This window comes from Sycon ciliatum, chromosome 2, assembly GCF_964019385.1.
Source record: "Sycon ciliatum chromosome 2, ocSycCili1.1, whole genome shotgun sequence".
NCBI classification, from domain to species: domain Eukaryota; kingdom Metazoa; phylum Porifera; class Calcarea; order Leucosolenida; family Sycettidae; genus Sycon; species Sycon ciliatum.
In genome coordinates this window covers 25885476-25900213 of record NC_088644.1, presented here as the reverse complement: position 1 = coordinate 25900213, position 14738 = coordinate 25885476, and the positions used below count along the sequence as shown (strand labels likewise).

At 46.7% G+C, this 14738-nt stretch overlaps 1 protein-coding gene across 1 annotated transcript; it reads right to left on the bottom strand.

Annotated features, from left to right (window-relative positions):
• Positions 1–34: 34 nt before the first annotated feature.
• Positions 35–14337, bottom strand: LOC135809389 (PHD finger protein 12-like). The gene is made up of 16 exons (XM_065322729.1): positions 14022–14337; positions 13745–13929; positions 13389–13458; positions 12378–12492; positions 11383–11485; positions 10870–10956; positions 8293–8535; positions 7994–8054; positions 5631–5885; positions 4750–4983; positions 4099–4498; positions 3691–3854; positions 3374–3497; positions 2693–2785; positions 2150–2232; positions 35–1389 (listed from the first exon to the last, which is right to left on the bottom strand). The coding sequence occupies exons 1-16, from the start codon at positions 14058–14060 to the stop codon at positions 502–504; spliced, it is 3144 nt and encodes a 1047-aa protein (XP_065178801.1). The 5' UTR covers positions 14061–14337; the 3' UTR covers positions 35–501.
• Between the last annotated feature and the right edge of the window lie 401 nt (positions 14338–14738).

Sequence of the window (14738 nt, the reverse complement as noted above, 5' to 3'; positions counted from 1 at the left end):
TCATAAGGTACCTTTTTGCATCTGACGGCTCATATAATCGTTTTCATGACTTCTTAATAGAGACTGATATCACAACACTGGTATTCATTTTCAATGGAATAAGGAAATTCTTGCGGGATGGGGGTCAAGAGCTATTAGGGTTAGGTTAGGAACTTAGGATTAGTTGAGACTGAAACCAACAATTTACAAAAGAAAAGTCTGAGCCGAGCAGGCTCGTCTAAGGAATACAAACATGGACAGATTTCGCAGCACACTTTTGGCAATGCTGGTGCAAGGCGGCAAACGGAGCACGGACCAGGCTCACGGAGCATCAATGAAGCACACGAAGCACATTCTCTACGAGACTAAACACAATCTAGCAAAAAATGTCTTACCCGAAATACCGACACGGGAACACGAGTATAGAGATCTGTATAGAACACCTGGTAATGACAATAAAAACCTACAAACAAGTAACAGAGTGTCCAAGCAACTGAGACGAAAATGACCAGTGTACACCTGTCATGACACTGTAGCAGAACTCACTGATGATGCTATCTGGGTAGACCCTGAGACTGATGTAGTAGAGGTTGGTTTGCTTGCTACATTGGTTGCTTGTGCATCAGAGGAGATCTTGTCACTGGAGTCGGGTAGCACGCTGACCAGCGACTTAACAAGCTTGTCATGACCTGGCTTCCCAGCAATGCTGAACACAAAGCGCAGGCAACCAAACTGCACGCTACTGCCATGCCGCAGCACCGCAGAGCCCTCCCAGTTACCGGGCACGCAACCTGACACGGCAACACCGCCATTCTCCACTGTACATGAACAGCTAGGCAGGCACTTTTCAGCTTCACTGGGCAGCCAGAAGCCAGCAGAGCGCACCACAGCATCTTGCCTCTGAATCCACGAGGAAAAGTTCTCCATCGGGGTCAGGCATGCACTAGCTGAAGGTGATGGAGAGCGAGGTGGACGGGACAGAAGACCAGGTAATTGAAGGTTGTTGGGAGGGGAATCACCTTCAGTGATGACCGTCGTGTTGGTGAGATTTGCGGAGGATACAGCCATCACTTCATCATCGCTATCACTAAAACCTGTGCGATCAGACGAGTCCTTTACGAGATTGACAGTAGACCCGTCTTCAGTTTCCTGTTCGGTTGCACAATACGAGAGCAAGTCTTGCAGATAGCGCATGGAGTGTGGCTGTTTCCAGCGCCGCCGAGCTGATTCTACACGCTGCTGGGCACGCCTGGTGCGTGGGCCATGGCCCATGGACGAACGAACATGATCCACAGTGACAAGATCGGATTCCGGCGACAAGTCACTTTGCGAAACGTCACAGCCGTACAGAACACCATCCACGTGTATGCCAAATTCGCTGTAACTTAGCAGTTCGTATTGGTGTTGGTCCTGAGCACACCGTGCATAGAGTAATAGGACAGTAGCAATGAGAATTCACAACATAAACCCATCAATATGAATATAATGTAACTCCCTAGATCTCCAGTCTACCGGCTACCTTTCTGACTCCTCTACAGTCCATTCAGAAAAAAGATTATATCCTTGCTTTTGGCCATAAAAATATCAAATTTTGAGTTTTTTTCACAATTTTGTTCCAATCCCATGGAATGCTCTTCCAATTATGCTGCTGAAGTCTATTTCTCCCAAGAGCAAGCCGTAACAAGAATATGATTTCGGCCAGGTTTTGGCCCAAAAGTATTGAACTGGGAAAAAGCATGAAAATCCAGGCCGTTTCACTACACTTGCAACAGTACATTGTACGGCTCGAACTCGAACTTGAGGTACCTTTTCGGACCCTTTTTCGAATTTCAAATTTCGCGGCACTACACTGTGTACGATAAAATCAAGAAAATCGCCAAATACGGGAATTCGCCAGACCCAGCGCTCATCTTTTATGAATGACCCGTAGAGTCACAAAACTTGGCAGTTCAACGAAAAATGGCACAATAACTTGATAGACATAACAAAGTGACTACACACATGCAATCAGTAGGTATGTTCTGAGTTTTGGGGAAATCCCAGTTACGGAAAGTGGCCAGTCCAAACGTGCCTGGAATAGGGGCGTTCTACTGTAGATGATAGATAGTATGCAACTTGATAGTTATTGGGGTCAGCATCAAGCATGGCTATGCGTGCACACAGTCCCTACCTCATCATAGAACAAGCAAGCATGCTTGCGTGATAGACGTAGACACGGTGAGTAGAAGCGCAAGGACAGGTCCATGTCTGCACCTGAAGAACACAACAGCAGTTGCAGCAAGAGAAAAAAACTACTAAAATATCGTTATAGAGATTATCGTTATAAGTGTATGTCGACTGTAGCTGTGTTCTTCAAAACAACACCACAGCATCATCATATGTGCCAGAGACTGTAGACGCTACATGTACTTCATAGTAATTCCACACTCACAATACCATCTACATACAGTACTGCTCAATGAAATTCGATCGCACGAGTCAAGTTAGCGCCCTGCAGTACTGCCCCAGTGAGCAGTACTGCACATACAGGTCCAGGGCCTGAAATGGCCAGCTTTCAAGCATTTTTGAATTACAGTTGATCTCTTATCACACAGTTTTCGCATTGGTCATATAGCACCAGCTTCACCGTCCACACCACACAGCAGCACACACACTATTATCAGGTACTCGAAGTACATGTATGCCCCAAAGCTCCAGTGAAGAAATAACTTACCAACACCGATGGAGACACATCCATTGGCGACGGGAAACGGAGAGCCATTGCAAGACACTGGACAAAGCAGCGCTTTAGCAGAGAGCAGGTCATCTAATGCAGAGGACACAAAAACACAAGCATCGGACTAAGAACAATAATATGTCACATATATACAATTGAAATCTGGTGCACCGCTTGGTCTGTACGGTCATTTCTCTTTTGCACCGACCGAATGACCCTAGGCAACCTTGGTTTCAGAGACCACCTCCGCTCGAAGACCGTGATAAGCTTCTCCCTTGGACAGTTGCTAAAGTTAGGTCTGGCCTGTGCAAGCAGTGGCAGTAGGTAGTCTATATCATGGCTGCAGCTATCTGATGCAGCCTGCCATACATGAACACCACGTACAGACCACTAGCATTATTTTCTATTCAAGCCGCATCGACTGGCCCTGAAGGTACCACTACATGTGTAGTCTTTCACTGCTAGCAGCACTGGTTGCATCCTCTTCAGTAAAAAGAAGCAGAAGAAAATCGTCTCCGTTCCGAAGGGAACTCACGATGGCCGCTAACATCTGGAAAATCCTCATCAGCGGCCGCACACTAATAGAGGGACATGGCAATGAGGCTGAGCACTATGCACATCTGCCTGGTCGACACATTCAGCACATATTCGCAAGAATGCCATACGTTCAAGACATACCTTTTTTCACGCGCCATTGCTCATCAAGGGAAACCCCATTGCAATCAGCAGTTGAACGCTTAGCAGCTTCGGCTCGTGAACCAAAGCTAGGCGAGGCCGACTCTGAGAAGACTGACGAAGTACTCTGCAGCACCAGGAATGCAAAGGAAACATCAATCCCAAATCGTAGAGCAATAAATGGCACAAGAATGGTTCTATGACTGCGCCACTAGGAACATCATCTTGCTTATCTTTAATATTTTACCAAAATCACAGGAACAAAAGCGACAATCGAAAACACACACACACACCACACACACACACACACACTTAGTTACCTGGTATTGCGCATGCGCTGTATCCATAGCCTCCTCATGTTCTCTTGTTATTGAGGACGTGTCATTATCCGCATCATGCACATACTTGCCGGACACAATCTGCTGCAAACGCTGGGCGGCCAGAAGATGCAAAAGACGTGAGTCTAATCTATCCACCGCAGGCACTGGAGATAATACAGCAGACAAAGACAAGAACAGACTCCAACTTCAGATGTATCAGTGCACCATAGCATACATACTAGCAACATGCACATGGCTGCCAGTAGGTGCAAGACATGGCACGAGTAATCACAGGTGTAAAGGCAGCCGGACACGCTTACTGAGAAGACAGGTTAACATCAGTGACAAGTCGGTCAGATGATCAAATTTCTGATTTTGCCAAGTGCCAAGAAGCAGACATAAACATACATGCATATCCCAGGTGGTCGTTCAGGATAGCATCATGCCGTTGTGAAGATGCGTTCGTGTCCTTGGCAGCCACAGATGGAAGCATGTTGGCATTCAGGACATGCAGCATAGTGGATAGTGGCTCGTGATCTCCTCTTCTGGCACGACGAGGCCCCAGTGCTGGATGGGGCAGCTCAGATGCGCTGGAGTTGTTAGTGGCGGTGGTGGCAGGATGAGAGGAGGCACTGCACACTTGATGGCGGTCAACCACAGCTGGTGATGACGTCACAACAGCGCCCGCGCTGCTACTGTTACCACTAGCCACAGCTGTGCTCCTTACAGATGCAACTGTGGGTGACGAGGCAGCAAGACTTGGTGAAGAACTTGTCGTCACAGGGAGAGAGGCTGGACTGGCATCACCCTAATCAACATCAACATACAGGCAGCAACCACACAGCGGGTCAAAAGAAAGAATGTGTACGCAGCTAGGCATTGAGTTAGACCTAGCTACAAAAGATTGTGTGCACGTGTACGTGTGTGTGTGTGTACGTGTGTGTACGTGTGTGTGTACGTGTGTGTGTGTGTGTGTGTGTGTGTGTGTGTGTGTGTACGTGTGTACGTGTGTGTGTGTGTGTCACTCCCCACCCCACACACAGTGACACATACACATACCTTGGAGCTACAGGTAGGGGAGGAAGAGGATGATCTTTGAACATCAGCTGGACTCGATTCATCAGCAACTGGGGAAGACGATGAGTCTTCAGAGTGTCGGCTTGAAGAAGATGCTGATTCAGGAACAGAATGGGACACCCCTGATGTGGGTGATGCAGACATTGCTTGACAACTTGGAATCGAATCGGACGGTCCTGACGGATTGTATAGATCACGGACAACGCCCTCCAGCCACTGGAAACAAATCCAAAATCATCAAGATGACATTACTACAATGTAGGCATGCTAATATGGATTTACCGGGTGGCAGCGACCGTCGTGAGTTCCCTCGGGAACGGACACGATAATTTACACTTAAAAAATCACTGAATAAAAGCCTCTATCATAGAAGCTCGGATGTTGAGCCAATGATAGATAGAGAAAAGGAAAGGAACATAATGGATATGGATATAGTTGTTGCACTTTCTGACTGGTGGTAAATACACACCTCGCAATATGGCGGTACATACACGCCTGCCCACACACTCTGACCGTAGATAGTATTTAGTTACAGTGGTGGCCAGTTAGTCTTAACTCGTACTTGTATCTATATGTTCCTCTCCAGTCTCTATTCATACAGAAGCCTGTTTCATTGTACAAGCCTAATTTCCAACATGGGCCCACTGCACGTAGACGTGAAATTTGACTGGCCTACATAGAAACACCTGGAATCAAATCAGTAAACATACTGATTTGAGTAGGGCCAGTGCACAATGATGACATGTGTTTACCCAAACCTGGAGGACGAAAAGGGTGTTGGCATTGTGTTTTGATTAGCAAAGAATTACAGTAGGACTACCCACACAGCCAACAGAAATCAGGCCCTGCGCACAGTGGCTTACCTGATTTTGCTCCTGGACGTTGACAGTTGGTCGATCTCCCCACCAATCTCCAGCACCCTCTTGATTCTCTTGGCCAGTTGCTCCAGGCTCGGCACCGGTGTTAGCCTTAGCAGCAATGTCCTTCAGTGCAGACGTACGTGCACGACTAGCGGCTTTGGCACTGGAGGTGCTGGCGGCTTGGCAAAGTTGACTAAGAGTACACTGGTCACTGGATGCCATGGGCTGACGGTACAGAACCTTCACTGATGCTGGCACCTGCACAAGACAAAGCACAACAACACCAGCAGTACGCAGCCATGTGGATAAGGAGTTAAAGGGGAAGTTAAGGCAAAAATTCCAAAAATTTCACCAGTTGTAGTCTTCGGGGTGCTGAGTCGAATGGTCTTGGTCCGAGAAAGCTGAGACGCTCCCTTCCTACTTGAATCCAATCGAACTCGCGCACTTCCACCGAAAATGGGTGACTGCGCCCTACTAGATGGGGATTTGTATGCAAAATGTCACTAAAAGCGCCATTTCGTTCTTATAAAAGCACGGATGACCGCGATTGGCCCATATGTTGTAGTCTTTTGGACGCTGAGTCGACTGGTTTTGGTCCAAAAAGGCTGCGATGCAGCGTTCCTCCTTTATTCCCAATCGAACATGGTTGAACAAGTGGTCACGTGCTCCTGGGTGCCCAAATCACCTGGTCACCACGCCAGCCGGCGACAACTTTCACACCAAGGTTCAACTCGAGTTCAACTCGAGTGACAGGGCTGCACCCAAAAAAGGTCAAACAGGCTAGTAAGTTGTACCCTGCAGGCACGGTGACCAGGTGACTGGTGTACGCAGGAGCACGTGACCGCTTGTTCAACCATGTTCGATTGGGAATAAAGGAGGAACGCTGCATCGCAGCCTTTTCGGACCAAAACCAGTCGACTCAGCGTCCAAAAGACTACAACATATGGGCCAATCGCGGTCATCCGTACTTTTATAAGAACGAAATGGCGCTTTTAGTGACATTTTGCATATAAATCCCCATCTAATAGGGCGCAGTCACCCATTTTCGGTGGAAGTGCGCGAGTTCGATTGGGATTCAAGTAGGAAGGGAGCGTCTCAGCTTTCTCGGACCAAGACCATTCGACTCAGCACCCCGAAGACTACAACTGGTGAAATTTTAATTTTTGCCTTAACTTCCCCTTTAAGCAAACAACATGAATCTGTGTTAGTCCCGCAATATGTTGGCTGCGCTCAGTGAAAAAGAACCTTCAAGAGCTCTAATAAAAAAATTGGAAAAAAGATAAAAGTACTTACTTGACAAGAGCCACAAGACAGTCAGATATTTTTTGGCTTCTTTGCAGTTTCATCGAAGTATAAGACTGGTCAGGTGGACACACTCATTCCAAAAGGCACTGCGAATCCAAACAAAATTACTGTAGTATTACAACACTCTGCAACTTGACCATAATCAAGTACAATGAATAACAAGGAGCGTATAATACATATTCTGCTGGTAATCTGTTAATTTTCACACCAGAAGCAGGCGCCAATCTCAGTGCAATGTATGAAAAGCGGCAGCTAACATGCCAACAGCACCAGTGGACTGCAAATCACTATATGCTGCACTGCGAAGAAAGGCGTCAGCAACGGTGTGAGTGATAATGCAAGTGGAAACAGAATGTGTCGCCTCAGCCTGGCTCGCGCTACTATCAGCTTTCTCGATCCCTCAATTTCACACGTGCCTTGCCACACATCACAAATAGACAGTAAGCCAATGGGAGAGCATGGCTACAAAACAATACTGTGGTAAGCATTACGATTACGTTAGGATACCACATGCAGCCCTCAGTGTTCAATTCCAAAGTTATCACTTCAGCAGAAGTAGGTGTGACTTGCCCTATAGAAAAACTGTGCGGGTGGTTGCTAGAGAGGCTGATCGTATCCATTGCAAATTGCGCGAGGCAATAGACTTGAGATGCGGGACACTGGCCCATAAATCAACACACAAGCACTGGATGGGACCTAAATTCTAGCTTTCTGCGCAGATACAGTGCAGCTGAGAGTGCATCTGGCAACTTGAGCACTGACTGCCATCCTCCTTATCACTACCAAAAGTAGCGACCAGCCTCAGTATCATAGGCCCACTGACTCATAGCATGTCTGGCAACCACGTACATGTAGTTCCATAAATTTTGACGCAAAACAGCCGGTCTTATTGTACGAGTAAGTGTGTGTATGTATGCGCACACACGCACATGTTTTGTGCGTGTGTGTGTGTGTGTGTGTGTTTGTGTGTGCGTGTGTGTGTTTGAGAAGCGTACAGAGTCCAGATAGCTGGATCTCACCCTGGGGAAATGGCCCTGAGCTGCCTCCACATGTCCACTCACCTCAATTGCATTGCGCTTCGGTAAAGATACTGAATCAGTCGGTGGTGTAGGCGATGGGGCCCTGAGCATAGCCATACGCAACAGAACGCGTTAAAACTTAAATTTGATGATAGCGCAAACTATGCTACTAGCTAGATATAACGCCCCTTGCTGGAAAAGCATCACAGAAAGGTTTGCAGGACTGAGGAATCAACCACCATACTTCAGCTCCCCCCCCCCCCCCCACTGCAACGTTCATAAACCATTCACAACACAGCATACAAATATAGGGTCAAAATTACAGCAAGCCCGAGGCGTACCTTCTGGTGGCGTTGAGAAAATCAAGCAAAACCGTTTGTCGATTGAGTTGCTTAGATGTTTCTTCCATAGCCGCACATCGCTCCGAAAGTAGTGGGTTTCTGAAGCTAGGTACATGGTGCTCAGCGTGATTAGGGCACATCCACAGTGTACCAGGTACATTAGTTAATGGTGGGTCCAGACAGTCGAGATGAAAAGCCAAAGGGCAGAAGTCGCAGTACACCATACAGCCAATTCGTTTAGTCCTGCAATCACATGAAATACAGAGTGAAGAGGGACGTCGGTCAGCATCAGCATCAGCATCAGCATCACGCATCACGCATCACGCATCACGCAGCACTAACATGGGTGAGGACATCAAAGGCCTCCGTGATTGGACAAAGAACTTCGAGGGCATGATCCATATCAGAATTTGGCGGTCCATCAATTCCACCATCCAAACCAACCGAGGCTAGGAAACAGTAAAATTATCATGAAACATATACAGTACAGATCGGCTATAGCGTTGGTGTTTGATTTTCGTGAAAATATCACTATAGGCGATATATTACTACAGGCGATATATTACTACAGGCGATATATTACTACAGGCGATATCAAGAGTAGATAAACAAGAGTGTGCAACTGCCTGCACAACCTCTATGCTGTGCTGCGACGGCAGAACTTCACATCACGTGACATGGTTCAAAAGGTTATGCTGGCAAACAGTGCAAAGTGACCACAAGAGAGTTGTACCCAAAGCTGGGCTGCGTACAACCCAGTATCTATCATGCACTAGAGTGCACGGGTTCATCACGTGATGTGAAGTTCTGCCGTCGCAGACCCCATAGCTGGAGTTGCACACTCTTGTTTATCTACTCTTGGCGATATGCATACTTAGGTATGCCTGACATATGCGTGTATGGTGTGACATTATTGGTGTCATTCGAATCAGTGCAGCGTGCAGAAGCGTGCTGTGCATGTGACTGTGCAGTATGCGCAGTGCAGAGCTGCTTCCTGCGGAAACAAAAACTTCGTGACTTTTTGACATGAGTTTTCAAGGAGTTGCTGTGCTCAACAAATGCGTTCTTTTACTGCCTCCGCTCTCGCTCGAGGATGCCCCGGAACAACAAGCACAGCCAACGCCACACATTTCGAATTTCCTCCAAGGGATATCATAGTCGTACCAGCGCTTCCTGACTGCCGCGATCAGATCTCGCCATGTCCATGTATAATGTTCAGGGGCGTACACAGGGCGGTTCCCGGGATGCCCGGGAACCAGTAAAAAAATTCGATATGGGTGCGGAGAATTTTTTGATCCAGGCCCAGCGCTCGCAGTGCATGCCTGGAGTCCGCCTGATGGTCCGAGGCCGCGAGGACGGTGCACCGGTGACTAGCCCAGGTGTAAAAGTGGTGCTGGGACTGGGACACCTGGACACAGCGTAGACTGGGCCATGAGTCTACTGACTGAACTGGGTTCAACAAAGTCGCTACTTTACATTGCCGGATTCCTCGATCTCCGAGTCAAATTTTCCTTTGCAGTTTGTTTTGACAAAGTTGGTCGTGTTTTCGACGATGCTTTCGCTTTGTGGAAAAGAAGTGTGAACATCGAGAGGGCCAACGCTCTATTCAGGTCAAGCGATAGATGAGAATGCAGACGCACCTGACTTGCAAGCGAAGTCTGCATGCAACGAGCAGCGCTGAGGAAGAAATCGTCGGCGAAGCTGTAGAGTGACCGTTGTCGGAAGCTGCTGGATCATCCAAAACTTACTTCAGTGACATGGGAGCGTGTTGGAAGGGATATGTGTTGGAAGGGATATTCTGAACGTCTACGTCCACAGTGGAATCCAGTCCCCCGAAATTTGCCGGACACGGAAAAGATTTCCGCCATCGACAATCATTGTGCGCCACCGAAGGCGAAGGATTTCATTCCCAGGGCGTGTCCAGACGGATGGCAAACAGCGCCGCTTTCAACTATCCTTGTTGGAGGAGTTACCCTGCGTAGTCTTTTGACCAGCGTGCAATGGTGGCTTCTGCTTGCCCTGTGTGATGTTTGCTCCAGATGATTCGAAACTTATTAAGCCAGCTTTCAAGACTGCATGCAATCGTCATGCTGAACAAAACATCCATAAAACGGGGAAAGTTCAGTTTAAAAAAATCAAAAATGCGTAGCAATGACATCTTCCAGCAGCTTGTGGATGTTAATTTCACCCAGTCTGAAGAGAATATGCAGAAACTCCGTAGGATACGAAAAACAGCACTTCAATTGTGTGGAATGTTGGTTCATCAGTTGGCAAGGGAACCACTCCTGGAGGCGAGCGGCGTACGCCCCTGATGTTTTATCATCATCACTATAGCCGATGAAAATGTATGCGATAAAATCATTTTGACAAAGAAATTGTATCATTATAGCCGATATATTACTATAGCCGATCCGATATGTATAGAAAGGGGTGGTTTACGAAAATGAATTTGAGAATACGATCACTATAAGAGGTATATTACTATAGCCGACAACCCTATACCCGATCCGCACTGTAGACCGGGACGGGTCACCAAACATACCAGCCAAAAACCTTTGGCTATCAACATTGACTTACTTATTGCACACAAAGCAGAAATCGCGCACACTCCGATCGCCCTCACAGTAGTCAGGATCGTCATCGATAGGAGACGGCGAAGAGGCACTGTATACACAGCCACGTGCACACACATGCACGCAACACGTACGCACACATGTAAGCGCGAACACACACACACACACACACGCACACACACACGCACACACATGCACAGGCGCACGCACACATATCCACACCCATACCCACACCATCACCATCTACATGTTATGGAAACTGGTGGAAGTGGATATTTTTAAACAATGCTAATGTAGCGAACAAGTCCAAGCATGTGTGCGTGTGTGTGTGTGTGTGTGTGTGTGTGTGTGTGTGTGTGTGTGTGTGTGTGTGTGTGTGTGTGTGTGTGTGTGTGTGTGTGTGAGAGAGAGAGAGAGAGAGAGAGAGAGAGAGAGAGAGAGAGAGAGAGAGAGAGAGAGAGAGAGAGAGAGAGAGAGAGAGTGAGAGAGAGGATATGGAACAGGAAAGAAAGCTTACACAGGAGCGTTACCAGCTGTGGCCGAAGGAGGTACAATCAGAACACCCGTGCTGCTAGATTTAGAACGAGAATCTTCGCCAGCTTTCTTTTTCTTACGGCCACCTACATATACGTATCAAAACAAGAAGTATACACCACCCACAAGAAACAATGCCACACAGCTCATTCTCACAGCACTGCAAGTTAGGAACACGTTACAGCAATAGGAACCCTGGTGCTGGTAATGCTCTTTCAAGAGAGCCTGGGGAGACTGACTCAAAGAATGCCAGTAGAGTGCGGAGAAACCACCACAACACTCACATCTTTACTAGACACTTACTGTAAAAGCCATACCGGTACATATAACACGGTGTGAATTCTAACGAGTTAACGAGGAGAAATCTGTCGTTAAAATAGAAATCATTATACAGAAATCGATACATAAACTGGTGCTGTTGAGCGTTGAGAATGAGTGAGAATCGTTACCTTTGGTATACGTAAACCAGTCAATTTTAGGAAATCGTTATATATGCGTCTCGTTAGAATAATGGCTTTTACAGTAGTAAATACAGTAGAGTATTAGTAAGTACATGTAGACAGGCAATCTGGTTGAGGCAGCATGGGGTGATTCGGAAATCTGTAGCCATGAAACCTGTACACATTGACGTATATGTGACACTGAATATGTTTGGCAGCCAGTGCCAGCTACTTTCTGAGAGAGAGAGAGAGAGAGAGAGAGAGAGAGAGAGAGAGAGAGAGAGAGAGAGAGAGAGAGAGAGAGAGAGAGAGAGAGAGAGAGAGAGAGAGAGAGAGAGAGAGAGAGAGAGAGAGAGAGAGAGAGAGAGAGAGAGAGAGAGAGAGAGAAAGGCAAGTGTACCTACACACCAATACCACCTCGATATAGTTCTGATTTTGCAGGTATTCGCAGAAGATCCAGAACAATTTGCATCAAGCAGAAAGGGCAACGCCACTACCAAACTAAACCCCTCATCAGATCACTTGATCTATGGCTCACCTGGTAAGCATGTATTGAAGCTGTACTCGGGAGGAAGGGAAAAAGATGTGGGATTGCGCCTCAGGCACTGCTTCACCAAAGCATCAAATGGGGCGATGACATTCAGACTAGGTGTCTACAACAACATAAAGAATAGGACAAGAAACAAAATACTTGAAATGCTAGAAACCAATGTTTGATTTGCAACCACTGACAGCGTATGTAGGATAGGCATGGGTCCGTTCAAACATATCGCTAGCCTACACTTGAGCATGATACCGTGTCACAACAAACCCTGCGCTGTTCAACCGCGGTACATGCCAACAAACCCGGAGTTGTTCAATTGTACAGTACTGTCGGTCGCCGAAGAACTGGGGTGTCAGCCTTGCAGCCTAGACCGTTCTTATTTTCATGTACTACAGTCTATGGACAGTGGAGTCACGTGGATACATTGGTATGCTGTGCTCGAGAAAATTCTAGGCTGTTCGTTCTTCGGCGCTCCGTTCTCCGGCGCCTGACATTACTGTAGTGCATTTCAAAAGCATAGAGTTAAAAGCCACTAACCCAGCATCTACACCAGATTCATATCCCAGTTTGAAGTATGCAAGCAGTTCATGTGATACTCTTGCTTGCAGACTACATTGTAGTGTGCCCATGATTTAAATATACAGTCGTCCCTCTCTAATCCGGCACTTTATAATCCAGCACCCTCGATAAACCAGCACAATTTTCAGTAGCCAAATGTCCTCTTCATGCACATTGCAGCAGTAGATCAGATTTGTTAATCCAGCACCCTCCCTAATCCAGCAGATTTCCGTGGCACAAACGGTGCCGGATTATAGAGGGACCACTGTACACTCTCTGGTATGGCCATGGTTGTAGCAATATCACTCATTGCGGGCATAGCACCGTGGACTGGCTACACCACAGTGGGGCGGATTTGTGCAGGTGTTCAACAGACATGATGTGACAAGATCTATAAGCATATAGAGTAGGTGCATATCACTAGAAATGTGTGTGGACTTGACTTACCAAACCAGGTCGACATTTAGTGCAAAGCCAGTCTCCTGAGGGAATGTTGTCCGGATCTACAGGTGGCTCACTACAAGTAGAAGAACATGGTAAGAAGAGGATAATGATTGGGATGTGCCAAGCTGTAAAACAATAAGATAACAGAAACTGAAACTGAAACGGTATGCCGTCCGTTCATATCCACAATCTCAGCATTGCATATTCAAAAGCCGTCAACTGACCTAGACCACATCGATAAACACGTTGCATGTTGAGGTAGAATGCAAACAGGTGCCAGCAGTATCAGTTGCAGGGCTCAAACTGAGACATTAGCTTTAAATCCACACCTCATAGTTTTGGCGCAAATAATAACATACCAGCAAGCCAGATGAAATGCACAGGGACACTTGTCACAGCACAGCAAGTCTCCACCTTCTCCACAAAAGTCACAGTGGTCATGGTTGCTTTTCCATGGTACAGCCTCCGCCTCACGTTCCGCCAGCTTTTTCCCCTTTGGCCTCACATCTTCAATGTTAGGTGGGTCAATCAATGCTCGTATTTTCTAAAGCAGAAAGAATACAAAACACTCTTGCATTCCAGAACAACTGACAAACTAGCAGCTTCTCTGTGACGTTGAAAGGCATTCCACCTTACAGGCATCAGGCTTTCCGAAGGCTCCAATTTGTCTGCCATTGCTGCAGCTGAGCTTGAGCAACACTTCAGCTAGAGTTGAGAGAAACTGGTATCAACTCAAAAATGAATTTTACTGAAACTGCCAATATTTCAATACAAGTATTGACAACGAACGCTGCCGGAACATGGGTTTCCAGAGTTTACAGTGTTACCAGATCTGGCCTATCGCTGCAAATGCAAGGCACACCGGACCGACGCTGACCTGGACCATGACACCAACCTTTACTCTTTCAAAGTCTTCAGGTTCATTTGTTTGGTGATGGTGCAGTTTGTGTTTAGAATATTGCATTTTGCCAAACACACTTTTGCATGCCTGTTTTTTTCACATTATTCACAGCTGCTGTAAACGTTACGTAACACATACTGTCATACATCTGCATATTATTATCAAGAGTCCATGATGCTGGTGACAAGAGTCCATAAATTATGCACTCTTGATATTGACCAAAATAATGCACTTCTTTTCAGTCTTCCTTGTTCTTGTTTTGCTGTATCAAGAGTCCATAATGGACTCTTTGTATTATTGCGTCTTGTCTACAACTCCCTGATATCTAAACAATGCAGGGTGCACTTCAAACCAGGCAAAAACTACTCATCTACGACTCCCTACATAGATCTAGATTAGTAGATATAATTATGGTGCATATTTGCTTCAGGAGCCGGTAACAAGTTTCACTG

What these genes read in the sequence shown, in the direction of transcription:
- LOC135809389 (XM_065322729.1), bottom strand. Translation starts at nt 14,060, where the DNA reads ATGGCAGACAAATTGGAGCCTTCGGAAAGCCTGATGCCT. An exon ending in TTCTGCTTTGTGTGCAATAA is followed by an intron (nt 8,536 to 10,869) that starts GTAAGTCAATGT and finishes ATGTGATTGCAG; the next exon opens with GACTAAACGAATTGGCTGTA. An exon ending in CAGCGCATGCGCAATACCAG is followed by an intron (nt 3,498 to 3,690) that starts GTAACTAAGTGT and finishes CTGGTGCTGCAG; the next exon opens with AGTACTTCGTCAGTCTTCTC.